The 27,471-nt window shown below is 38.8% G+C and overlaps 1 protein-coding gene and 1 non-coding gene across 3 annotated transcripts in view; one reads left to right on the plus strand and one right to left on the minus strand.

Moving 5' to 3' along the window:
- MTHFD1L (methylenetetrahydrofolate dehydrogenase (NADP+ dependent) 1 like) overlaps nt 1-27,471 on the minus strand; it is a 220,970-nt gene that overhangs the window by 117,047 nt on the left and 76,452 nt on the right. For both annotated transcript variants that reach the window (XM_020986602.2, XM_020986603.2), the window contains exons 15-19: nt 25,807-25,881; nt 23,162-23,264; nt 15,617-15,693; nt 13,276-13,416; nt 6,795-6,863 (exon numbers count right to left, since the gene is read on the minus strand). In XM_020986602.2, coding sequence (XP_020842261.1) covers nt 6,795-6,863; nt 13,276-13,416; nt 15,617-15,693; nt 23,162-23,264; nt 25,807-25,881 — 465 coding nt within the window. The remainder of the gene's footprint in view (nt 1-6,794; nt 6,864-13,275; nt 13,417-15,616; nt 15,694-23,161; nt 23,265-25,806; nt 25,882-27,471) is intronic.
- On the plus strand, nt 8,168-8,308 carry LOC144458099 (small nucleolar RNA SNORA42/SNORA80 family). Its single transcript, XR_013487651.1, has one exon. It is a non-coding gene; the product is annotated as a small nucleolar RNA SNORA42/SNORA80 family (small nucleolar RNA).

Here is a 27,471-nt window from a genome sequence, read left to right on the forward strand (position 1 = left end):
AGTAGACAGAGGTCCAGCCTTGGAGTGAGTAGAACTTGAGTTCAAATCCAGCCTCAGACACTTACTACCTGTATGACCTTGAGCAAGTCACTTAAACTTGCTTGCCTTAAGGTGAAAAAAAAATAGCAAAGTGACCAAAGAGCCCAAAATAGAGGCCTCTTCAACTCTCATGCTAAAGTTTGTCTAAGTATGTTAGACTGCGAATTCTTTGACTCTTTCTATCCCCATCGCTTAGTACAATACTAGGCAATTAATAGGCACATAATAAATATTTATTGACTGTCTTTTAAGGCCCCAAAGAAAACAGAACACTGTTTGAATTCAAATTTTCTTAAAGGATCCAAAGTCTCTGTACATGCATTCATAAGAGATTGACTGTATGCTTACTGAAAATCCAAATGACCTAGTTAATTTCTAGTGCTTAGCACAGTTAATGCTGTATGGAAAAGAATTACCTTCATTTGGGTATTTGGGGTTTGAAGAAGTAACTAAAGGAAAATCTAATCTCATGGCCTGATGAATAAACCTCAGAATAATCAGCATAATGGACCTCAGAGACACCTTCAGAGAGTATAAACAATGACCAAGCCTCTAGGTGCTTGCTCCTTTTCCAAGGATCTAGAACATATATATATACACACACACATATACATATATATATATATAATATATATATATATATATACACACACACATATATATATACACACACATATACATATATATATATACACACACACACACACACACACACACACACACACACACACACACACACACACACACATATATACACACACACACACATATATATATAATGTTAAAAGCCACCTACACCAACCCCGTCATTTTACAGAAGAAAATGAGGTAAAGAGCAATTCATAGAGAGGCAACGTAGTAAGCAGAAACAGAGGTAGAGCTACAGTCAAGAGTCCTTGGGTCCAGTTCTCTCTCTCTCTTTTTTTTTTCGCTAGGCAATGGGGTTAAGTGACTTGCCCAGGGTCACACAGCTAGTGAGTATCAAGTATCTGGTCTGAGACCAGATTTGAACTCAGGTCCTCTTGACTCCAGGGTCGGTATTCTACCCACTGCGCCACCTAGCTACCCCATCAAGTTCTCTATCTGATGGTCAGTATCTAATCACTTAGGGGCTAAGGCTTCTCCCACAGCCTGCCTTACAGGATTGTTTTAACTTTAAAGCCCTACATAAACATGAGCAATGATTACTCTTTCTATTACTCCCTCTTTGTCTCCCCTTCTGGAGTATAAGCTCCTTGAGCACAGGGACTCTCTTCACTTTTTGTAATTTTATTCCCAGATTTTAGTATGGTACTTGGCACAGAACAAGGGCCTAATAAATGTTTTTTCTTTCATTCATTTATTTAGCCAATTCTAGGTATCCATGAGCAGATTATTCATCGTAAATCTGTCAGACGTCTAAGGTAGTATGGTGTTGTAGACTGGGAACTACACTTAGAAGCTAGCACCTGGGTTCATATTCCACTTCAGACGTATAACCTTGGGCAAGTCATTTCACCACTCTTTGCCTCAGTATCTTTATTTGTAAAACGAGGGAGTGACATTAGGTGGCCTCTAAGATCTCTTTCAGCTCTAGATCTGAGACCCCTCTTGTCAACAGATACAGAAGAATCTTAAGAGTTGATGCAGCACTTTGTAATGCCCTGGGCAACTACAGGTCACGTATGACATGCCCATACAATCAAAAACATACAAAAACACATGCCCAGAGAGAAATCATTTTTAGATTATTCTTTATTTTGGATTACAAATGCAACTGATTAATGAGGATAATCCATCCAACCTTGAAAGTACTTAGTATTAGGATCATAGAATTCATTCATTCTTAAAATATTTCAACTGGAAGCTGATCTTGTTTGAACTGCCTACCTTCTTGGCAAACATTTCTGAGTATCTTGTGCTTTGAAAGTAAAATATTCCTGACCTCATTAAGAACAATTAAGATTGTTCTACCTGCAATACAACTAACTTCCTGAACGGGATGGGTAATTTGTACTGTTAAACAGCTAATTAATTGTAACTACGAATTAAATAGCTTTTTGAAATTATGAAAAGCTGACTGGGTGAGAAAGGAGAGAGAAGACAAGGCCACTGCATCTCACACACATTTTAGTTAGAACCTTCCTGAAATACTTCTTGCAGCTTGTATTCAACTATTTATAGATCTTCTCCCCCAAATTTACTATCTGCTCCAGGATGGCAGGGACGCTTCTTTCATCCAAACATTGTGTTTCCCCCAAAATCCAGCACAGGGCTATGTACACAGTGGGCATTTAATCAATATTTGTTCAAATGAAGATGTGAAATGCCAGGCTTCTGATCTTGGTCTTAACATGACCATAAGGATATAATGAAAATATTACTTAATTCTTATTACCAATAGGCAGATAGAAAAGTGACTAAAGAATAACTCCTAACAGAAATAATAACTGTCAAATTTGAGGTAGTTACATGGGTGCTGCGAGGAAATTGTTGGGTTTTCTTTATAAATTATTATTTTACTTTAAGTACAATTTAACCCATGAAATAAAGCAACAAATTAAATATGAACATGATTTAATTTACAAAAACAAAATTTCTTTATAAGGATGCCTTTGTTTTTGTTTTCAGGAACATATCTGTCATGAAAATATATTGGCAACTTGATTTTGAAATTTGACATTATTTTTCAAGTGTTTCTCACATGATAATAGATTTATAGAAATTTTTTTTTCTCATATAAGCCTAACAAAAGACAGCATCTACATCCCTTCTTTTCTGCAAAGGTCAAAACAAAATGCCAACTTCTATAAGCTTCCAATGTTTCTATTGTATTCAGCTGCAATATTTAATGTTCCATTTGTACTAGCTTCCAAATGTCCAATTAAAAGGAGAGTTTATTCCCCAACTAATATATGGTCAAAGGATATGAACAGGTAGTTTTCAGAGGAAGAAATTAAAGCTATCTAAAGTCATATGAAAAAATTCTCTAAGTCACTATTGATTAGAGAAATGCAAATCAAAGCAGCTCTGAGGTACCACATCACACCTATCAGATTGGCTAACATGATAAAACAGGAAAATGATAAATGTTGGAGATGTGGGAAAATTGGAACACTAATGCATTGTTGGTGGAGTTGTGAACTGATCCAACCGTTCTGGAGAGCAATTTGGAACTATGCTCAACGGGCTATAAAACTATGCACACTCTTTGACCCAGCAATACCACTTCTATGTCTGTATCCCAAAGAGATCATAAAAACGGGAAAAGGACCCACATGTACAAAAATATTTATAGCAGCTCTTTTTTTTGGTGGCAAAGAATTGGAAATTGAGGGGATGCCCATCAGTTGAGAAATGACTGAACAAGTTGTGGTATATGAATGTGATGGAATATCATTGTGCTGTAAGAAATGATGAGGTGGACTTCAAAAAAGCCTGGAAGGACTTAACAGAACTGATGCAGAGTGAAATGAGCAGAACCAGGTGAACATTGTACACATTAACGACATATTATGCGATGACTGACTTTGATAGACTTAGCTCTTCTCAGAAATGCAAGGACGTAAAAAACTCCAAAAGACTCATGATGGAAAATGCTATCCATATCCAGAGAAAGAACTTAGGAGTTTGAATGCAGATAGAAGCATACTATTTGCTCTCTTTTCTTTTGATGTTTTGTTTTGTTTCTTCTTTCTTGGGGTTCCTCCCATTAGTTCTAATTCTTCTTTACATCATGACTAATGTGAAAATATGTTTAATATGAATGTATAAGTAGAGCCTTTTCATCCTTCTCTTCAGTCTTATATTTCTAAGTCAAATTTTCTATTCAGCTGTGGTCTTTTCATCAAGAAAGCTTGGAAGTCCTCTATTTAATTGAATGTCCATTTTTGCCCCTGAAGGATTATACTCAGTTTTGCTGGTGATTCTTGGTTTTAATCCTAGCTCCTCTGACCTCTGGAATATCATATTCTAAGCCCTCTGATCTCTTAATGTAGATGCTGTTAAATCTTGTGTTATCCTCATTGTGTTTCCACAATACTTGAATTGTTTCTTTCTGGCTGCTTGCAATATTTTCTCCTTGATCCAGGAACTCTGGAATTTGGCTATAATATTCCTAGGAGTTTTCCTTTGGGGATATCTTTCAGGAGGTGATTCGTGGATTCTTTCAATTTATAGTTTACCCTCTGATTCTAGAATATCAGGACAGTATTCGTTGATAATTTCTTGAAAGATGACATCTAGACTCTTTTTGATCATGGCTTTCAGACAGTCCAATAATTTTTAAATTCTGTCTCCTGGATCTATTTTCCAGGTCAGCTGTTTTTCCAGTGAGCTATTTCACACTGTTTTCTGTTTTTTCATTCTTTTGGTTTTGTCTTATAATTTCTTGATTTCTCACGGAGTAATTAGCTTCCATTTACTCCATTCTAACTTTTAAGGAATTATTTTCTTCAGTGAGCTTTTGGACTTCCTTTTCCATTTGGCCAATTCTGCTTTTTAAGACATTCTTCTCATTGGCTTTTTGGACCTCTTTTGCCATTTGGGTTAGGCTATTTTTAAAGATATTATTTTCTTCAGTATTTTTGGGGGTATTTTACCAAGCTGTTGACTATTTTTCATGATTTTCTTACAGCACTCTCATTTCTCTTCCCAATTTTTCCTCTATTTCTCTTACTTGTTTTTCAAAATCCTTTTTGAGCCTTTCCATGACTTGAGACCAATTCATATTTTTCCTAGAGGTGTTGGATGTAGGAGCTTTGACTTTGTTGTCTTCTTCTGGTTGTACGTTTTGATCTTCATTGTCACCAAAGTAAGATTCTACAAGTTGAGTTTTTTCCACTGTCTGCTCATGTTCCCAGCCAATTACTTGACTTTTTTAACTCTTTGTTGAGGTAGGGCTCTGCTTCCAGTGTGGAGGGTGTACTGTCCCAAGCTTTAGGAGTTTTGTGCAGGTGTTTTCAGAGATACTTCTAGGAACCTGTAAATTTTCAGTTCTTCTAGGGTGGGATGATCAAAGGAGAGATGTTTATTCCTTTCCTGGTCCATGCTCTGGTCTGTGAGTGACCAGAAGCACTCTTTTCTGCCTTGGAACTGTGAGGATTGCCTCTTCACCACCGACACAAGCTCCACCATGCCAGTGCTCTTCCTTGCCCCAGGACCGCCACCCAGGACTGCAATTCAGATCCAAGCATGGGCAAAGCAAGAGAATCCTGCCTCACACCAGTTAAGACATCCTTGCAATGCCCCTCTGATCAGCCAATCCATTTCTCCACCAACTGGGAAACAACTGCTGAAGTGGCCCTCTGGGGCTGCGCTAGGGCCAGGGCTGGATTGTGCTCCTCTCTCACCTAGGTCTGATAGACCTTTCCCACTGACCTTCTAAGTTGTCTTTGGCATTTGTGGTTTGAGAAGTCTGGAAACTGCCACAGATGCCCGTGATTCAGTCCCCTAAGGCCAGCTCTGGGTTTGCTGGGGCCCCATCTTTGCCTGCACAGCCCATACTGACCTGTGCTCCTCTCCCACCCTGGTGCAACAGACCTTTCCTATCAACCATCCAGGTTGTCTTGGGCTGGAAATTTGTTTCATTCTGTCTCTTTGTGGATTCTGCTGCTCTAGAATTTGTTTAGAGTCATTTTTTACAGGCATTTGGAGGGGGTTGGGGGAGAGCTCAAGCAAGTCACTGCTTTTACTCTGCCATCTTGGCTCCTGAGAAAATTGTTGTCTAATAAAAATTTATCTGGCCCATGAACAGTTTTATTATTTAGCTGTTTAACTAGTACTTACATGTTTATTATTAATAAAATATTAGAGCATGCTTTCCCCCCAAAACAGTGATTTCAATGATGTAGGGAATTCCCTCTACAACTCTCAGTCCAGACTGGCAATTGCTTTGCAATGTGAATCTTACAAAACTGATAAAAGAACTGAGAAGTTTGTGAAAATGGTATGTGCCAGAGGACTTAAAATCCAAGTAGTTCTGACTCTGAAGTTAGCTCTCTATTCATTCCCCTACTCCCACACTGCTTCTCATAATGGTTTCATATAGATCTAGATCTATATAAGTATAGATATATAGTTTTATACAGCTATAATAGTTCCATATGGTTTTATATATATGGTTGTATATATCATAATGGTTATATTATACACACACATCTAAGTGCTACTCAAAATCAAATGAGGATGGCTAACACTTTCATTTAATTAAAAATTACACTGCAATCACATAGTAATTTTAAAATTACATGTTAAATCAGAGAACAGAGAAGAGAAATATAAAATTAAGTTCAGCTAGAACAATTTCAGGGTTAATTCCCTTTAGAAAAAGAAACAATGAATCCATAAAAGTGAGATTGGATAGAAATTGTATCATTCCACAACCATTTTCTAGTTATTTACTAGGTTAGTAACGAAAACAAAATCTGCAAGTTTCAGTGGGCTGAAAGACAAATCTGGCACTGTAGTAAATGGGCTCACTCTTTTAGTCACCACTTGGAATAGAAACTGTCCCCTGATTTGATTTTTTTACTTTTGTCAATAGGCCATTATCAGCTGTAACATTGCCAATGTGGCTGACTTTGAGACAGATTGCATTTCTTTGGCTCAGAAAAGAACTGACTGTTGTGTCTTGACAACGGTTGTGGGGAAAACTAGTAACTGCAGATATAAGGGGTACTCATGGTTCAGTGAAGGAAAGAGAGAAAGGCATAAGGAGGAGGAGAGTAGTGAAAATTGTAAAGAAATATGGGAAATCAGTCACTAAAAAAACCCACCTCTAAGGTCTGCATCAGAGTTGGCTTAATTGCATCCTTCATCAAAACAGCCAAAGCTCCAGTCACTCCCTAAAAGAAATTACACGTACATCAAATTATGATGCTTATTTTACTGCAATCAGATATAAGCATTAGGCCCTCCAACCTCACTTGAAAGTGTGTAAGGAGATACACGTCTGAAGTAAAATTCTGATTATTTATCTAAAGTCAGCCAGCAAGCCCTATGGCCACTTTCCCCTGCTATGCTTCGTAGGTGGGATTTGCACAAATAACTTATTTGCTAACTTAATCACTCATTCAACCCATCATTCCCCTCTTGGCCCAGTTCCTGGTTCCCAGACTTCCAAACTATGCTTTTTCATCCGGAAAACTTCCCTTGGTGCCTTGGGCCTGAAATATCTAATCACCCTTGAAGCCTTCTATCAAACTGGAACATCCCTTACTAAGGCACACCCCCTCTCTTTCTCCCATTGGCAAGTTCTTTTGGGAGCCTCCATTTCGTAGAAGGGTGCAGGCCAGCCTTCATTCCCTTCCTGTTCCTTCTTCAAGACTATTCTTCCATGCTGGGCAGTATCATTTCACTCCAGCTTTTCAACTCCTTTTTGGATATTGTGTCTTTTCCCATTAGAATGTGAACTCTTTGAGGACAGGAACTATTTTCTTTCTTAGTTTTTTTGCATGTATTTTTTTATCCCATGTATTATATTTGTATTAGCACAGTGCCTTTGACCCAGAAGAGCTTAAGTGCATGTTTCCTTCCTTAGACAACTGTTAAATGCTACTATGACAGAGATACAACAATAATTAGTACACAGTCTGAAACTTCTTTGGAGCTTAAAAATCCAGCAAAGAAAACATAATATACACAAAATACAGAGATTAGACCTATGATTTATTAGTGTAGGAAATTCCCAGGTGAGAAACCTCTCTTTACCAATGCAAGTCGGCCTTTTTTCTGCAACTCAGAGTGTGAGAGTTGCCTAGGACACTGACTTGGACAGGGTCACACAGCCACTACGTATCAGAGGCAAGATTTGAATAAAGGTCTACCTGTCTTTGGGATCAGCTCTCTATCCACTAAACCTCTCTATAGATTACATATACATTACATATTAATTGCACTGCAGAATAGTATACATCAAGAGCATCAAAGAGTGACAACGTACTATAGAGGGTTAGAAAGAGAAAAGATCAGATCTCCCTTTGGTGCAGTGGAGGGTGGTGGTAGTAGTGAGGAAATACCCAAAGCCTTCATGGAGAGGTCAAATGGACCTTGAAGGATGAGCAAGATTTCAAAAGGGGCAGGCAGTCTATATAGAGGGTGTAGACAGGAGGAAAAGCACTGGATACCTACAAGAAATGGTAAGTACTGTGCATGGCTTTGGATTTACGAAAAACCCTTCCAAAAACAGGGCTTCTCATAATGTATATCATGCCAAAGAAATTGACTACCCCCAACCATTGCCAGGCCTCCTCATTGGTTGGCCTTAGGCACTGAAGTGTGTAGAACAGGATGTTTCAGGCATATTTTCTCTTCTGCCTCAACCATCAAGGTCTAGCCCAAGTGATACAGGAAATTTTGCCTGTGCTAACATTCATTGACCTCTCTCCTCTTTAAGCCCCTTCATACTTCACTTTATGTACTATCACCACCCCAACTCTGTACTTTACACAGTGGGGTGAAGTTCCAATAAGGATCTGCTGTATGTCAGTTGATGTAATTTAACTTGGTATTCTCCATCCCCTCAAAACAGAAAAAAACCAAAAACAACAACAAAAACAAAAAACAAAAAAATGGTAAGTACAAAAAATAGAGCAAATGGGAATAGGGGTTGGGTGGAGAGGAAAGAGTCATATGAAATTCACCTGCAAAGGCGATGGAGGGTCAGTTCACTGTCTGGCTAGAGACTCTGAACTTTTTTCAGAAGACAAGAAGACACTGAAGGATTTGGGCGACCAAGTGCCTTGAATGTATGAAGTGTTCTTACAGTTTTTACTGTTATCACTGCCTGGGTAATTTACTTTCTTTGTCCTTGCATGATCTGAGCCATAAACTTATAATGAAGATACCCTTTTATCAAAGGATTCCTCTACAGTATGGCCATTACTAAAAAGAAAATCTGGATCTCTGTCAAATGCAGACGAGTGGATGCCATGCCAATCCTTATCTCTGAAGACTGGACTATTCATTTAAAGATATGCCTAAAGTTTATTTTTTGACACTGGCCTCCTTGTTGTTCCTCGAACAAGACACTTCCTCTCCGGACTCCATGTATTTTTACTGGCTGCCATCATTCCTGGAATGCTCTTCCTCCTCTTCTTTGCCTCCTCCTGGGTTCCTTCAACTCCCAACTAAAAATCCTATTTTCTAAAGGAAGCCTTTCCCAATCTCTCTTATTTCTAGTGCCTTTCCTCCATCACTTATTTCCTATTTATCCAGTTTATAGCATGTTTATACATTCTTGTTTGCCTGTTTTCTCCTCCATTAGATTGTAAACTGCTAAGACACTGTCTTTTACCTTTCTTTGTATCCCCATCACTTAGCACTGACACACAGTAGGTGCTTAATAAAATTTTGGTGACTGACTGACATTACACAGTAGGTTGATTAGATAAGCAGAATTTTAGTGGCAGTTTTTTAAACCATTAATAGTGGCTTGGTATTGCCATGTAACCATTTCATAGTAGAATATTCCATTTTTTAATTAGAACATTTAACTTTTGTACTTTAAAATAATGTCTGTGACATAAGCAAATGTCTATTACTTGCTTCTACAATATACACTTATTAAGAGAAAAAAAGCATTCTCATTTGACAAGTACAGTCCACAACTTGGTGAGCCCTTGAAGTTTACAGACAGAAAAATCTCAAGCTGGTAATGCTCTGTCTGTATTATAGGACGGGGCAAAAAAAGTGTAATGGTTTCATTTCCTGCAAATCATTCCTGCTTGCAATCTGCAACTGTGTAACATTAGTTGGAGAAACTACAGAAAGACGTAATGCTCAATTGCAGCCCCAAGTAAGATGGTAGGCAATCAGCGGCTCATTTATCCGTGACACAAGTTTCTTAAATGCTGCTCCTTAAAAATTTATAGAAGCCCAAATATTGTAAGTACTGCCTTACTGAAATGGTGGAAGCCTTCTGTGGCTACAATTCCCAGCACTAGCTGTGGTGATACTTCATGCACTTCTAGCAAATACCATTTTTTCTAACGTCCAGTATCTTAGAATCCATAACAAAAAGATGCCTGGAAGTAGTCTCTCATCTTTAGACTTGTAGAAAGCAAGTGACTTTGTATGAAAATCTCACTGTAGAGTTCTTAACCAAGAGGATGAAAAAAATGGACCAGGTACTTTGAGAACTAACAAACAAATGATAAGAACTAGGACTTATATACAGCTTACTATGTGGTAGACACTAGGCTAAGTACTTTACAAATAATATCTTTTTTGACCTTCACCACAACCCCGGGAAGTAGGTGCTACTATTATCCATTTTACAGGAAACTGAGACAGACAACGGCTAAATGACTTGCTTAGGGTCACAAATAGTAAGTGACAGATATTGGATTGGAACTCAGGTCTTCTTGATTCAAGGACTGGTGCCCAATCCAGTATACCACTTAGTCACCAATGATGTTCCTAAGGTCAAACAGCTAGTATATGTCTGAGAGAGGATTTGAACCCAAGGCTTTCTGACATGCGAGTTTAGCACTCTACCCACCAAAATGGTTATTGTTCATTTTGCTTGTTGCCTTTCCCATGGGACAGGAATCTTCATTTACTCTGACTTCTACATGGCCTCTCCATGAACTGTTCCCTCACCCCAGCCATATCTGTTCATCTCCAGCTGGCCTATATTACCCTATCACAGTGTAGCCCACTTTTGCCAACTGCATCCCCATGCCTGGAAGACTCTCTCTCTACCTTCACCTCTGCAAATCCCCACCTTTCTTCAGAGGCAGTTAGGTGGCTCAGGAAGACTTGATTTCAAACCTGACCTTAGACACTGACTAGCTGTGTGACCCTGGCTAAGTTGGCCTCTCTCAGCCTCAGTTTCCCCAGCTATAAAGTGGAGATCATAATAGCACTTTCCTCCCAGGTCACTGAAAAAGATGAGGCCATAATAATATTGGAAGATTCTCTATACATGTTTCTTTTTAATGCAAAGACTAATATCTCAAACATACCTAATCCTCCTGGGGAAAGCAGATTGGTGTGAAGATAGATAATTGAGGACTCCTCTCACACTCTGATGTCTGGTGCTGACAGATGGGAACAATGCAGAAATACTATGCTATGTTACATCACTTCAGTCAGGCATTCATTCCCAGGTGTGTAGCCATAAATGGGGGTCTTGCTCAGGGAGAAAACAGCTTGTTGAGATTATTTCTAGAAGGCCATTCTTACCCTCAATTTGTGATGAATGTGCATAATGATTATAAGTAACTCCCTTTCCCCTTTTCTCAAGAAGTTACTTACTTCTACCACCCTCTAGTCTAATCAGAAGAAAGGTTTCAAAGAATTAAACAAGAATTTGTTGTGGGCCTAATATATACCAGATGCTGAGGATACAAAAACTCCTGCCCTCAAGGTTACATTCCACTAGTGGGAAATAACATATACACAGACAAGAAAATATTACAGATAGGTAGATATAGTTAATGTGATTGGGGGGGGCAGGCGGGGAGAAGCACTAATACCTGTGCAGAATTAGGAAAGATATCATGTAAGAGGTAGTGCTTGAGTGGGAAATTGAAAGAAATTATGGATTATAAGAGGTAGAAATGAGGAGGAAGAGTGGAGAATGGACTGAAATAGGGAAACATCTTTGGAAAGCAGACCCACACAGTAGGCTATAGTAATATCCAGGTGTGAAGGGATGAGGGCTTGCACAAGGGTGTTGCAGTGTCGGAAGAGAGGAGGGCACATATGCTAGAGATGCTACCAGCGTACAGCTGACAGGCCTTGACAACAGATTGGATGTAGGGGATGGAAGTGAGGAGTCAAAGATGATACCTAGGTAGCAAGCCCGGGGGACTGGGAGGATGGTGGTACCCTCAAAACTAAGATGGAAGTTTGGAAGAGGAGAGGGTTTGGGGAAAAAGATAATGGGTTCAGGTTTTAGATATGTCAAGTTTAAGATATTTACAAGACATAGTTTGAAATGTCTAATAGGTAGATGGAGATGCAAAACTGGAGGTCCCAAGAGAAATTAGGGATAGATATGAGAATCAACAGCACAGAGATGATAATTTAGCCCCTGAGAGCTGATGAGATTATTAAGTGAAATGGTAGAACGGAAGGCAAGAAAAAGGCATGGGACAAAGCCTTGTGGGAAATTCACAGTTAATGGGTGTAATGTGGATGATGATACAGCAAAAGAGACTGAGAAGGAGTGGTCAGATAGGAAGGAGGAGAACCAGGAGAAAGTAGAGTTCAAAAAACCTAGAGAAAGAAACAAGGAGAAGACAGTGATCTGCAGCATCAAAGGTTGCAGTAAGAGATCATCAGTATAAGTCTATAATAGACCATCAATACTTTTGAAACAGGGGTAGCGAGGTGGCTCACTGGGCCTGGAGTCAGGAAGACTCTTCTTCCTGAGTTCAAATCTAGCCTCAGACCCTTACCTCTTCCGTGACCCTGGGCAAGTCATTTAACCCTGTTTGTCTCAGTTTCTTCATCTGTAAAATGAACTGGAGAAGGAGATGGCAGCCACTCCAGTATCTTTGCCAAGAAAGCCCCAAATGGGGACATGAAGAGTCGGCCATGATTGAACAACAAAGAAAGTGAAGGCAAAAAGTATAAATAACTTGGTCTTTTTTAGAATTTAGCTGAGAAATGGAAGATAAAATAAAAGATGATAAGCATGAGGGAATAGCTATCTCAAGTGAAGAGTTTTTAAAGGATGGGAGAAATGTGGACACGTTTGTAGGCACAGGGAAGAAGCCAGTGGATAGAGTTTGAAGATTAGGAGAAAGGGAAGGATCAAAGAGTCAAGGTCAAGAAAATCAGAGAAGAAGGAATCAGGGCCTTAGTGAGGAGGAAGACTACTTAATTCTCAAAGACTGAAAGAAAGGAAGAGGAAGTCAAGGGAATTTCGCATGCAGAATTGGGAAGAAGAAAGGGCTCACAATGGATGGTCAAATGATACGAGGGTGGAAAGGAAGGAATTGTTTAAAAAATTTTCTCTCCATTCTTTTTAAGACACAAGGCTAGCAACCTTTTTGTTTCAAAGTGGAAGATAAAGACCAACATTTGCAGTTTCTTTTTATCTATATGAAAAAGTACAGTTTATAGGAAAACCAATAGGATATATTGCTTCTTAAATCCTCAATCATGCAAGTATTTATGCTAATTCTTTGAACTTCTAAAGTACAAACTTATAGAAGTACAAAAAGTCTCCACTCTTTTTAGTAAACCAAAGGAAAAAGTTAAAAGGCAGGGGTTTTTGACCTTTGCCTCCATTTATATACCTACCAAATCATCGGCAGTTACAGGCTGTCCTTTTTTGTCACTGGCCACCACCATTCTCCCCAGGCGGTTTTTCATATCTTCCAGGCCATCTGTTAGCGCCAAAACAGCCATGATCTCACTTGCAACAGCAATGTCAAACTGGGCCTGAGGTAGACAAAGCAAAAGAATTTATTAATCACAGAGGTGCTTTTCTAAGGTGTTCTTAAAAGAAAAAAGGTCTATACTGAGCTATAAGAATAAAAGTAAAGCATGTTTGCATTCTTTGCCTGTCCTCTTGTTCAGTGTCTCACTTATCCATTTAACAAATATTAATTAATCACTTACTTTGTCTTGGAAAAAACACTGCCAATGGTTCCCTTTCCTATTCATATGTTCTGCCTTTCCTCTTTAATGAGAGTATATTTGATGAAATGAGATTAGTATTTATAAAGCTCTCAGCACAGTGCCCAGCACACAGTAGGCACTATATAAATGCTCATTCTCTTCCCTATTTCCTTTGCATGTAGTTTATTAGTCAAGATGATTATATTTGCCTCCCAAGCAAAAAAGGTAAAGAACAGAGAGGGGGTAGGCATTTATGAAAACAAAACAAAAAAAGCCCAAACGCAAGATAGAGTACCATTTGTGAATTCAAATGAGAGAATGTTTCCAAAGCATTTAGCACAGTTCCTGGCACACAGCAAGTAATATATAAATGCTCATTCCCTTCCCTATTTCTTTTTTCCTTTGCACTTAATCTGCAGTCAAGAATATTGTATTTGCCTCCCTAGTAAAAAGTAAAGAACAGAGAAGAGGTAGAAATTCATCAAAACAACCTTCCCCATCCCCCACCACAACAAACAGAAGAACATTCGTGAATTCATTCCTTCTGATCCCAGAAATTTTGTGGAGACTGTTTTTTTTTTTCCTAGCTCATTGGATTTTCACATCTGTTTCCAAGACTATGGTCTTGATTAGGAAGTAATGGAAAAACCTTTTGGATTAGCTAGATTTCATTAGCTGAAAAATTTACCACAGAATTAATTAATTTTGCAGATTGCACAAAATCTCTAAACTTTTCAGTGCTTAAGACGAGATGAACAATTTTATTTCTAACAGCCCACATGATGTTCTCTCCTCTTATGACTGTGCTCCTAAAGCATGCCAGAAAGAAATGGAAGGATAATAAGAAATTCAAGGACATTGGGCAGACTTCTGAAGTCTCCTTTGATGGTTTAAACACTATAAACGTTCTTTTGGTCAAAAGCATTCAATTCAATGGGTATTTATTAAGTATCAATTATGAGAAAAGCTCTATGTTAGGTACTGGGGAAATAAAAGTGAAAATGAATAGTTCCACATCCTCTGGGAGTATTCTACTGATTATATGCTAACCCTATTCATCTTTTCCCCAATATCCAACCAAGGTGTGAGCCAAACCAACCATAAGCTGAAACTCTGAAAATTATACCCAAGAAAAATCATAGCAAAAAAAAGCAATATCATCCATTCTCTGCTTGAAGCAGGGAAAAACTGAGCACCTTTTTAGTTAATTCCTGTAAGGATTTCAGTGTGGATTTATTATTTTGGTCAAATTGTTGAATGCTGAACTTTCTCTGAAAATCATTCACACTTAAATATACCTACATAAGAAACGATTATAAATCTGAATTTTGGGCGGGGGTGGGGGTTGCATAGGATCATTCACCTTAAAAATTTTGATTATCAAATGAAGATTCCTTCTAAAATAATAAAAATTCAAAAATCAGTACCAAAGAACCAAAGGTCAAATCTAAACGAGTGATTTATTAAACCAAAGTTAAAAACAGTCATCATTTCCAAATTTCACTTTTAGTCGGTGACTTATTAACAGACCTTTTATTTCCATCAAAAGACTTCCACAGCTAGATACATTTTTCAAACAATACAAAGAATTAGAAATGGCTCTTGAATATGCTAATAAAAGTTAAAAAAAATTAGAATGCCACTGTATTTAGATGGAATATTGTTTTTAAATCAAGAAATTCCTTAAGTGCTATTAAGCTACAAAGGTAGCACATTAATTTTTCCATTTTCCATTTTTTTTTTAGTAATCTATAGACACACAGCTTTACATAGCTATTTGCTAACAAAACCATTAAGAATTAACATTCCAAGGAAAGATGGACCTGTCCTTTCCAAGAAAGACAACTGGATACACTTCCAAACTGGATGTCATGGGGACCTTCCCCCAAACCTGGCTGAATAGAATAGCAGGAGTGGTAATTAGCCAGTCATTGTGGGTGAAGAAAAAGGCAAAGTACTGACTCAGCTTAACCACTTCAAACCAGGGAAGAACTTTTCCCTTAGCTGTATATTTACCCACCTGACGAAAGAATCCTTTCTCTGTCTTAGCCTGCCCAATGGTTATTTTTCGTAGAAATCGATCATTTGTGTCCAAAACTGAAAGACAAGAGAAAAGATTAAAGTAGGGCTAACACACAAATTCTAGTTTTCTTTAATTTCTTTATCCATTAATGAATACTGAGTAATGCCCTGCTATATATTTTATACTGTATTAAATGACAGTAGAAACAATGATTCTCAGCAAACAAGCCAAAATGTCTTAAACCACAGAATTTATTTTACTGTAATTCAGACTTGTTCACACTTCTTTCTGTATATGTATCTTTAACTTTATTAATTAGAACACTCAATAAACATTTTTTAAGGACCAGTTACTATAAAGCAAGGCACTATGCTTGGAGTTTGGGGCCAGGGGCTGGGCACAAAAAGACATATACAGCACAGATTTCCCTCTGAAGGAGTTTACAATACAGTAGGAAGAAAAGCTAATTTCTTACCTATGGAAAAAGGGACCTGGATATAAAACCAGAAGGCATGCTAGCATACTGGAAAGAGAACTTTATTTGGAATCAAGAGACTTTATTGCTTACAAGCTGTGCGACCTCGGACAAGTCACAACTTCCTTGATTCTCTGATTCCTCACAAAATGGGGGAGTTAGACTGATCTCTGAGATGACTACCAGCTCTAAATCCTATAACACGAAATATAAAGGACAGGTCTAGGCATAAGGCCACGTTGAGGGGGAACTCAGAATTTCTGATTTAGAAGCCACCCCACAGGCCAGTTAGTTCAATCTATACTATAAAACGAAGTTCACTATAACATACTCAAGTGGTCACCCAATCCAGTGAAGGATGACTTTACTATTGGATAGCTCCAGCTATTAGGAAGTTTTTCCTTCAATCAAGCCCAAATTTGCTCATTTGCAATTTCTACCCATGGCTCCTAGTTTTACCATCTGGGGCTAAATATAATAAATCTTACCCTTCTTTCATAAGACAGCCTTTCAAATACTAAGAACTAATGTTCTTAGTCTTCCCCCTCCCCCTTGTCCCTCCTCCTTTTCTCCAGGGTAAATATATCCTGTTTGTTCAACTGACCTTTGTGGTTTGGATTTGAGGCTCTTTACCATGCTGGCTGCTTTTCATTTTATCAATGTTTTTCTTAAAATGTGATGCTAAAAGCTGTATAAAATGGGGTGGTGGGGAGGGAATGGTCCACTTCGGGAACGAAGCTATATAAAAGATGGATGGCAGAGGGGACAGAATGTAGACAAGAAGGATGGTTAGGAGGTTAAGACAACAGTCTAGCTAAGAAGGGATGAGGACCTGCCCTGGGTTAGTTGCCAAGGGAACTGAGAGGAAGGGACAGATGTGAGAAAGACAAGGGGGGCAGAACTGACAGAATTTAGAAGTTGACAGGATGTGTGGGATGAGGTAAGGGAAGGGCTCAGATTAGCAGCTTGGGACATTGGGAGGATAACTGTGCCATTAACAGAAATAGGGAAATTACAGTGAGAGATTTAAGGTGACAACGGTATTAAGGTAGCTTTGTAAAGGAAGCAGAAAACACCTAGAAACTGAAAATTTTCCTTCCTATTTTAACTTGTCCATCCCTCCTTGCCCTTTAACCAAGCAATGACTAAGCAATGTATATGATTTTAAGCCAGCCAAACTTGCAGACATGAAATCTCATGGAAAAAAAAATTAACAGAAAGGCAGGTAAAACTTATTGAAATTCTTATAGGCTGCTGCCATTTTTGCCTGAGACCTGTGGCAATTTGCATGGTTGCATTAAAATATGCCATCTGAAAAGATTACAATTTGGTTATAAAAAAGAAAAAAGAAAGGAGAGTTCTTTCTCAGATCCGTACTACACATAACCTTGGCATAAGAGTAAAGTTTTCTTTTTATCAAATCAAAGAAAGGAGAGTTCTTTCTCAGATTTGTACTACACATAACCTTGGCATAAGAGTGAAGTTTTCTTTTTATCAAATTTCCAAGAAAAAGCCAGCAACCAAAGTTCAGCTGTTTTTCATTTAACAAAGTTAAACAACAACAACAACAACAATAAAACATCTATACACACAAAAACCTCAGACAAGAAAGCAGCTGGAAAAATCTTTGGGAGTTGGTGGCATCAAAAGCCCATCTGCATCTTCAGGATGCCATCTGTACTGGAGGATTTCTTACAATTTACAATTTTATTGATGCTGAGGAAAAAAATGAGTGAAAGAGCCAGAGAGCAATAATCATAGGTCACATTTACATAGCAGTTTCAATAAATGAGAAAGTGACTCAAGAGATTTCTCTCAAGCCCAGTATGAAGACAGATAGTGGACGTAAAATTTCAAGTAAATGGTAAGTATTTCTGTAAACTCATCTAAGCTAAAAGGCTTCCAATCTTGGCTAACTCATGGAATTTAATCTCAAGGTGAAGGTTTGTCTGGTCATTTTTGTTGCCTAATATTCTTTGAGCCCTAACAAGACCACAACTATACCTAACACGATTTCTGCTCACTAGTCTCTCACAGCTGAAGTTACACGGAACATAGCACATAGTTACATGGCATATATATGTCTCTAGCTTTTAAATTTAGTTATTGACACTGCAACTGATCATTGCCAGTATTCATGTTCGGAAGCAGGATTGAGTGAGACTTGCTCATTCAAAGGCTGCTATTGTTGTCCTTCCTTCCCAGAGGACCAATGACATCAGGAGGATGATGTCTTGACTTGTAAATGAATTGGATTTAAGTGAGGCAGGGCTGTGCAAACTCTCTCCTCCAGAGTCTTTGTAGACCAGTGGCAAGAGACAGGTCAGGATGACTAGCTAAGGGCCAGGATGCAGTGGAAGACCTTGGCCTTTTTAAGCTAAGATCTTTCTTGGGTCTCGGTTTGTTTGAGGCAACACCCATTCAGTAGGGAAAAGCTAGGTAAGAATTGAGGCAAAAGATGGCCTAGTTTGATGTCACAAAAGAATCAATCTGGAAGGGGAAGACCCTCAGAGTTTCTGGCCAGAACAGAAGCAACTGGTATTTATACTCACTCTTAGCCATCAAAAACCAAACAATGAGTAAGTGAGGCTTGGGCTTGGGCCTATTATTGGCCAATCAGTGAGAGCCAGAGCGATTTGGGTTTAAAGGCATAGACAAGTAGCTCCATTTGAATCCCAATTGGCTTTAAATCAAAACCTGGTTTTTCAGAGCCATATTTTGAGAAATAATAAATGAAAACTACATGAGACAAAAGAGTTAATTGTCCCAGTTTAAAACAAAACAAAACAAAAACAATGATAGAATTAATAAGCAGGGAAGAAAAAAATGATAGCATAACAAACCAGCAAAAATTTACTAAGCACTCACTCATTACAGAACACTGATGTAGAAGATATGTTTGCTTGGGCAGATTCAAATTTGTTTCTCTAATAGAAGACACAGATCCACAAGAAGTACAGAGAGATCACTCCAAGGCTCTGGCTTACTCAATACCAGCATGTCTTGAGGCACAATTTCCAATCCAACTTCATCCCTTTCTAGTCTAGCTAACTAATCAGATTTTAAAAAAAAACCTAATCTTAATTATAAGGGCAAAGCCTATATTGGCTTTAGAGAGAAAAAAAAAAAGGTGATGTTCCAGGGTCATAGGTTTCACCTCCCACATCAATTAACACTACATAAGACCAAGATCTCGGGGTATACAATTCCAAATTCTTCTGACCGTGAGTGTTTTCATTAGCACTACAACTTTCCATACTTCAATGCCCTAGCAGTAATATGATTCTTGTATTTATTGGAATAACTTTCAAAAGTTGTCATGTCCTTTCATATTAATCCAAGGCCACAGAATACTTTGTCTCATTCTACCTTCTCAGAAAAAAATTAATTTGAGAATTGGCATCTGTCATAAGTCATCCCACGGAGAGTTTTTTTTTACATCAGGATCCAAGAATTGAGTTCACGGCTATATTTCTGAATCCTACTCTGAAATGAGATCACTCTAATTGCAGAAGACAGGAGGACACCAAACTTTGTATTCCACTTTTACCTGCTTCGTGTTTTTCTTTTTTTCCCCACAGGTAAATCTCAGTGGAGGTCTTTTAAAAAAATGAATCCTAAACCTAATTCACAAATTAGCTGCTATAAAATAGCTCAACTATTGAATTTTTGAGACAAAGTGTGTAGTGGTAGTCTGCCCTTAAGAATTTAAGAATGACTTTAGACAACTAGAAATTCTCTAAAAGAACAAAACAAAACGAAACAAATTCCTTGGGTTGATCAGATAAGAAACCTTTTAGCTGACTAGGTAGATGAGTTTACATAAATACTTCTTACTATTTACTTGGAATTTTCTTTCCACTATCTATCTCACACTGAGCTTGAGAAAAAAAAACAACTCTTGAGTCACTTTCTCATTTATTGAAACTGTTATGTAAATGTGACCTATGATTATTTCTCTCTGGTTCTTTCTTTTTTTCCCCTCAGCATCAATAAAATTGTGGGGGGGGGGGGAACACCTCTTAGAAGAATAAAATCCACAACAGATGCATACAAAGCTTCTCCTGGGCTGAGCACTTGGCAGGACACAAAGGCAAAGTTCTACCTTTTGATCTAGCAACAGAGGAGAGGTTTATCTACACTGATAAACATACAGACAAGGAAACAAAAATAAAGCAACTGGTATTACAGGAACAGAAGAATAGTTGCAAACAGTACAAAGTGGGGTGACAGGGAATAGATTTCAGGGGAGAGGTCATAGAATCAAAGGATCAGAGATTTAGAGCTGGAGGGTACCTGGAGGTACGGCAGCTAGGTGGTATAGTGGATAGAGTGCCAAGACTGAGGTCAGAAAGACTCATCTTCACTTATCCCTGTTTGCCTCAGTTTCCCCATCTGTAAAATGAGCTGGAGAAGGAAACAGCAAACCGCTTCCATGAAGAGCTGGACAGGACTAAACAATCTAGCCCAACACTCTCATCTTACAGGTAAGGAAGGGAGGCCCAGTGAAAAGAATGACCCATTCAAGGTAAAGAAAGGAAGGAAGGATAGACAGGAATAAGCATTCACTAGGCACCAATCTTATTAAGTGGCAAGGACTGTGCTAAGTGCCTTACAAATATTGTTACACTTGATCCTCATAACAGCCCTATGAGGTAGATGCTATTTTTTCCCCCATTTCACAGTTGAGAAAACTGAGGCAAAGGTTCCATGATGAAATAAAGGCTCAGGATCACATAGCTAGTAAGTGTCTAAAGCCAGATATGAACTCAGGTCTTCCTAACTCCAGGCCCAATACTGTATCTCCTGTGCCACTATATTAAGTGGCAGGGCCAGGATTCAAACCCAGGCCACTGGTCTTTCAAATCTAGCATACTTTCCACTAAATCAGGGATAGGGGACCTGTGGCCTCGAGTCCACATGTAGCCCTCTGGGTCCTCAAGTATGGCTCTCTGACTGAATTCAAACTTCACGGAACAAAACCCCCTTAATGAATGGATCTGTTCTGCAAAACTTGGACTCAGTCAAAAGGCGGCACCTGAGGACCACATATGTCCTCAAGGCCGCAGGTTCCCCACCATTACACTAAACCATATTGCTTTTCAAGGTCAGACTTCAGCTAACCTTGGAGGTATGGGTATAATTTTGATGGGTACCAAGGGGAATATATTTCTAGTTGAAAGAGCATCAGAGGTAAAAATAGGCTAGGAACATTTTAGAGACAGCGGATAGGACAGTTTGATTAGAGAGACTGTGTGCAGAGCAGTAGGTAGGAGATAAGGATACAAAAGAATATTGCAAACAAACTGAGAAAGGTCTTGAATCCCAGGCTTTGATATACAAAAGTGTGGACTTGATGCTGTAGGCAATGAGGAACTCTGAAAGACTTCTGGGTAGGGAAGTGATGAAACAAGAATAGAGCTTTTAGGAGGGTGAGCCTGACAGCAGTGTCCAGAAGGGACCAGAGGGGGGAGAGAGCAGCGGGAGGGCAATCACAGTACCTTGTGAGCTTAACAGAGAAAATGCAGGGCAGGAGAAATTTCAGGGTAGGAAGGTACAAGTGAGGTTGTCATAGAAGGAAACCACGATCTTCAGCCAACCCATTGAAGTCTGGGGAGCCATTTGTACTACCGGTGTTAATGCTTTGATATTGAGACTAACCCCCTGGAAATCTGTCACAGTTTCTGCATGTGCAATTGTTTGGGGACTAAGCTAAAGGCCCCTGGGGGGGGGTGTAGTTCACCTGGAGAAGAGGAGACTTTGTGGGAACAGGATAGTTGTTTTTCTACAGCTACATGAAGGGGCATCCTGCAGAAGAGGGATTAGATTTGTTCTGCTTGGCCCGAGGGGGCAGACTGTAGCTCCAAGAGGCAAATTTAGGTTTGATAGGAAAACTTTCCTAGAAACTGAAGCTATCCAAACTGGAATGAACCTCAGGTGTGAACTTCTCCTCACTTGAGATCTTAATTTTTTTATTTGTGTTTTTTGTTTTTATATAATCCCTATATAACTCTCCATGTCCACTGGACAAAGAGTTAAGCAAAGTGGCGACCACAGTCTGATAATGTAGGAGACTCTTCCACTCACAGAACCACACCTTCCGGAAAAAAAAAAATCACGGTACATGTTCTTGGTACTAGAAGTCTTCAAGCAAAGGTTAGACGACTGCTTGTTGAGGAAAGCACAGGAAGACTCCTTAGGTACTCGGTCTGGATAAGCTCTGCATTCTCTCCGGCTGTTGCTCCAGCACCTCCCTGGAGCATGGAGGTGGGTGAGCCCTTAAAAGCTCCAACAGTATAGCACAAGCTCTGGCAGGTACTAAGCCAAGCTGGAAAAGATTAGGTTACAAGGGGAGACCCTCTCCTAGGCTTCACAGTAGTCTGGCATGAAGTTCCTTTAGCCACAGCAACTCACGGGATTTCATTATTGAGGAGCAGAGAGGAGGATGGTCTATTGATAGAGTGAAAACCTTCTTCCTTGCCTGTAATTTACAATGGGTTTCAGTACTCCCAGGTATACCTGCCTGGTGATCCCCTTAGACTATTCTGTGTCAGAGAATTTATATTACCTTATTCTGAGTTACAGAATTTATATTACCTTAATTTAGAACTCTTCATACTTCTCTCTATATATTTAATTTAGTTAAATAGAACACTGAATATACATTCATTAATGACCAGTTACCATAAAGTAAAGCACTGTGCTAGGAGTTAAATTTTGTTTGGAAACTACTGCTTAGATGTGTTTAGCAAGTGATGTATGATTATGTATCCTTATCTTTGCAGTATATTGGGTTCCCCAAACCATATTTAATTAGGTTACTTACTGTATTACTTTTTTAAAAAAACCCCATAATTCTTTAATTCAAGCTTTGCATAAATTTGGGTGGGCATTCCTGTCACAAGAGGAGGCATTTAATAAATGCTCATTGATATATTGATTGAAGTCACTTAGCCTTGGTTTCTTCAGGTACAAAATGGGAATAATAATACTTTCCCTACATACTACAGAGAACTATGGTGAGGGAAGTGGTTTGTAGACCTTGAAAACATCATAAACGTGCTTACCTCTCTGCCACGTGATGGTAGATGGGTCAATGTCAAGCCGGGCAAATCTGGTCATTTCCTCTTCTGTCAGTGTGCTTGGATCAGTCTTATTTATTCCTAGTTTCTATAGAAAAGAAAAATAACACAATACAATGAAACTTATTCAAGTGCATGTCAGCTAGATAACTTTTCCTTTTAGTTTTAGATTTTGTCCCTGCAAATCTCTAAGTGTTACTTTACATGACCACTACGTTGAGGGGAGAGAAAAAAATTCTGGCAGCATAACTGACACTATTTCATCAGACTCTACATTCAACCCCAAACACTGCCATTTATAACCAATATTTCAAATAAAATCTGTGTCTATACTGTTTTCTAGGCAGTTTCCTTCTAATTTAGCAAAACACACATAACCTGCATATTCCCCCAGTGAAACATTACTTCCATAATGAGAAAAAGAATAGGGAAGGATAAAAGCCTGAAAGTTAATGTTAGGCAAAAGAAAACATAAATTATATGTAATATGAAGTGAAGAGCAATATTATACCAACCACTATTCCCCAATTAGTTGAATTATCTAGAGTCCTGTAGTGTAAGACACTTCCCATAGCTTTAATCATATTTCAAATGTGGGCAAGAGAGGGTAGTATAGTTATTGTGGTCAGAGGGCTAGGCCTGATGTCATAGGGTCTTGGGTTTGAGTACTTCCTCAGATGCTTACTAGCTTTGTGGTCCTAGGCAACCGGCCCTTGGTGATCCCTAAATCCTTTTCTATCTCTAAATCTGTGAACCATGGGCCTCTTAAAAATTCACATCCACCTGACAAGAGGCTGCTCAACCTATACTGACTGGGTCAGGAATGAATTCTTCCTTGTCTATCACTTACAGTGGGCTCCCGTCCTCCCAAGTCCCCCTCACCCTGTGAGGCCTCTTGACTAGTCTGTGTTCAGGGTTGGACTTTGGTACAGCATGTAAAAGACAAGTTAGGATATATTTACATGTTGATCCTGTTTACACTAGCAGCACACTATGTAACTACAGAGGTAGATTTTTTTTTAATTACACAATTACAGTTTGCAATTAGGGCAGTAAAGCTTTGACACCGTCCTTTGCTACCTAAGTGCTGCAAAATATGACAATCATAGTTAGACTTTCTCTCTGCTAGAGAATGAGGGCAAATCAAAGTGATAATTAATGTGTACCCAGACTACAGGACTCTGGAAACAATTAAAAAGCATTAGAAGGGAATTACTGCTAACCCTTCAAAGCTTAACTTAAGTGCCATCTTCTGCATGAAATTCTTTCCACATCTCTCAGATGGTGGTCCCATCCCTCCTCCCCACATTTTGCTGTTGTTCAGTTGTATCCAATCCTTCGTGTCTCTTGGTAAAGATACTGGAGTGGTTTGCCATCTCCTTCTCCAGCTCATTTTACAGATAAGGAAACCAAGGCAAACAGGGTTAAGTGACTCGCCCAAGGTCATACAACTAGTGAGTATCTGAAGTCAGACTACCCCCTTTTGGGATTTTATGAACAAATGTACTAGTGTGGTTTGCCATTTCCTTCTCCAGCTTAATTTACAGATGAGGAAACTGAAGCAAACAGGATAAAGTGACTTGCCCAGGGTCACATAGCTAGTATGTATCTGAGGCTAGATTTGAACTCAAAGCTTCTTGAATCTAGGCCCAGCACTCTATGTACCTTGCAACCTCGCTACCCTTGCATACCTACATGTTGCCACTTCCCAAACAGTATGAATGCTCTTTGAGATCAGTCAGAGATTATTTCGTTGTCTTGGTACCCTCAGAGCCTAGCACATGGCCTGGCTCATTTTACTGGCCTGTAATGATAATTTCATTCATATACAGGGAACTACTGATGAGCAAACTCTTGCAACCAAGTGTAGGTAGCATCTGCTCTTCAATTTGTAGTCTAGACTCTAGAGAATGTTCTCTGGGGTAATGAGGGTTAAGTGACTCATCCAGGGTCAGGCACAGCCAGTATATGAACTTGAATCCAAGGATTCCTGATTCTAGGACAGCTCTGCTACACACTACTCTGGTATGTAAGAGGCAATTAATAAACCATTATTGACTGATAGAATGATTTATTTGTATTTTTGTTGTTGTTTTGTTAATCAGTCCTATCTGACCCTTTGTGATCCCATTTGGGATTTTCTCAGCAAAGATACTAGAGTGGTTTGTGATTTCCCTCTCCAGCTCATTTTACAGATGAGGAAACTGAGACAAACAGGATTAAGTGACTTGCCCATGGCCACACAGCTAATAAGTGTCTGAGGCTGGATTTGAATTTAGGTCCTCCTGACCTCAGGCCCACATTCTATCCACTGCACCACCTCGCTGCCTAATTATATGCAGAGCAATGACTTTTCAGTATTTTTACACAGAAAACTGAGGACTACAAACTAAGATGGTAGCACTAATGAAAATCACAAAAATTCTTATCTTGACAGAAGGTCTGTTGACTTACTTTCTAAGAACTTCACAGTAGATATTAAATCCATCTTATCTCCAACTAAGTTTCTGAATACTGAGACCAAATCGGGGATAAAACAATTGCTAATGTGCTTTAAAAGGTTTTCATTTTATTTTTCTGCAATGTGTTCTCTACATTTCCCCCCAAAGAAACGCAAACTGGACACTTACTTTCAAGCGACTGAGCTGAATGCCTGAAAACTCTCTCACGCCATTCACTAATGGCACCAATCGATTAAACAGCGCCTGAGAACCGACCGAAACAACAAAATCAAGTTTAAGGGACATTTATAAACTATGCAGTATGATATACTTTGCTACCTGAGATTAAGTTGTTTAGGTCAGAATCCACTGAAATCCTTTGGCTTAACACAAACAAGATAAACTTTAATTCAATTTTTCAAGAAAATTCTGTTATATTTGAATATTACAATCAGTTTGTAAACATGACTTTTTTTTTTAATTTTGGTGAGGCAATCGGGGTTAACTGATTTGTCCGGGGTCACACAGCTAGTAAGTGTCAAGTGTCTGAAGCCAGATTTTGAACTCAGGTCCTCCTGACTCCAAGGCCAGAGCTCTATCCACTGCACCACCCAGCTGTCCCAGAAACACAACTTTTTAACAGAGATCCTAAAAGTTTTTAAAGTAACGTCTGTCCAGATATGGATTCTCTATTTCTCACAAACACCACACCAAGTCTTAAGTGATGGACACCGAAGATGCCAAAATCCATGCAGAAATGTTGAGAAAAACTGTCTTCCTATCTAAACTCTACCTTTACAAATAATTAATGGTGATATATTTACACATACCGAAATCTTCGTCTTGGACAGCTCTGAGATATTATTTATAAAGTGCTTAGCACAGTGCCTGGCACTTAGTAGGTGCTTAATAAGTACTTATTCCCTCCCCCTTCTCTTCCCATGCCCCCTGAGAATGTGTGATTTCTTAGAGCAGTACGATTTGCTCACATAGGACCTATCTAGAACACTATGCTACTCAATTGTACTCCCAATGTAGCATCACTGCTAAATTCATGAACTAAGTGGGTTGGCCTGTATTAGGGGAGGGGAAAAAAGGTTTGTTTGGTGTTTTTTTTTTGTTTTTAGTCTGGGCCTGTGATTTTATTGGTATAGGGAACTCCAAAGGTGGAATTCCTCTGCAATGGTACAGAACTACTTATAATCCAGAGAATTGTCTGGGATACTCAGAAATTAAATGACTTGCCCTCACATATCCAATGGGTACTACTTGACCTGCCAGGTCTTCCTCAGTACAAAGTCAGTTGTCTATTTATTATGCCACACTGGCTCTTTAGGAAAAATTGATGATGATGATGATGATGTGGAGGTGAAGGAAGTATAGAAGATAGCATCTATAAAGTGCTTTTATATGGGTTTATATAGGTTTGCAAAGCACTTTGCAAATATATCATTTGATCCTCAAACAGCAACTCTGGAAGGTATCATTAAACCCATTTTACAGTTGTAGAAACTGAAGCAGATAGAAGTGCAGTGACTTGCCCAGGGTCACACAATAAATATCTAAGGCTTGATTTGAATTCAGGTCTTTTTAATCCCAGATCTAGTGTTTTATCCACTGTATCACTTGGCTGCCCTAAATTACTGCATTGATTAGAGTAGCTAAGTCTTTCACAGTTACTATTTCTATCTAGCACAATATTTCTGTTACTGTGTATAATGTTCTCCTGATTCTGCTCACTTAACTCTGCATCAGTTCATGTAAGTCTTCCCAGGTTTTTCTAAAACTATTCCGCTCATCGTTTCTTATAGTACAATAGCATTCCAACACAATCATACAGCACAATTTGTTCAG

The sequence above is a fragment of the Phascolarctos cinereus genome, unplaced genomic scaffold, assembly GCF_003287225.1.
Source record: "Phascolarctos cinereus isolate Bilbo 61053 unplaced genomic scaffold, phaCin_HiC Scaffold_5;HRSCAF=322, whole genome shotgun sequence".
Lineage (NCBI taxonomy): Eukaryota > Metazoa > Chordata > Mammalia > Diprotodontia > Phascolarctidae > Phascolarctos > Phascolarctos cinereus.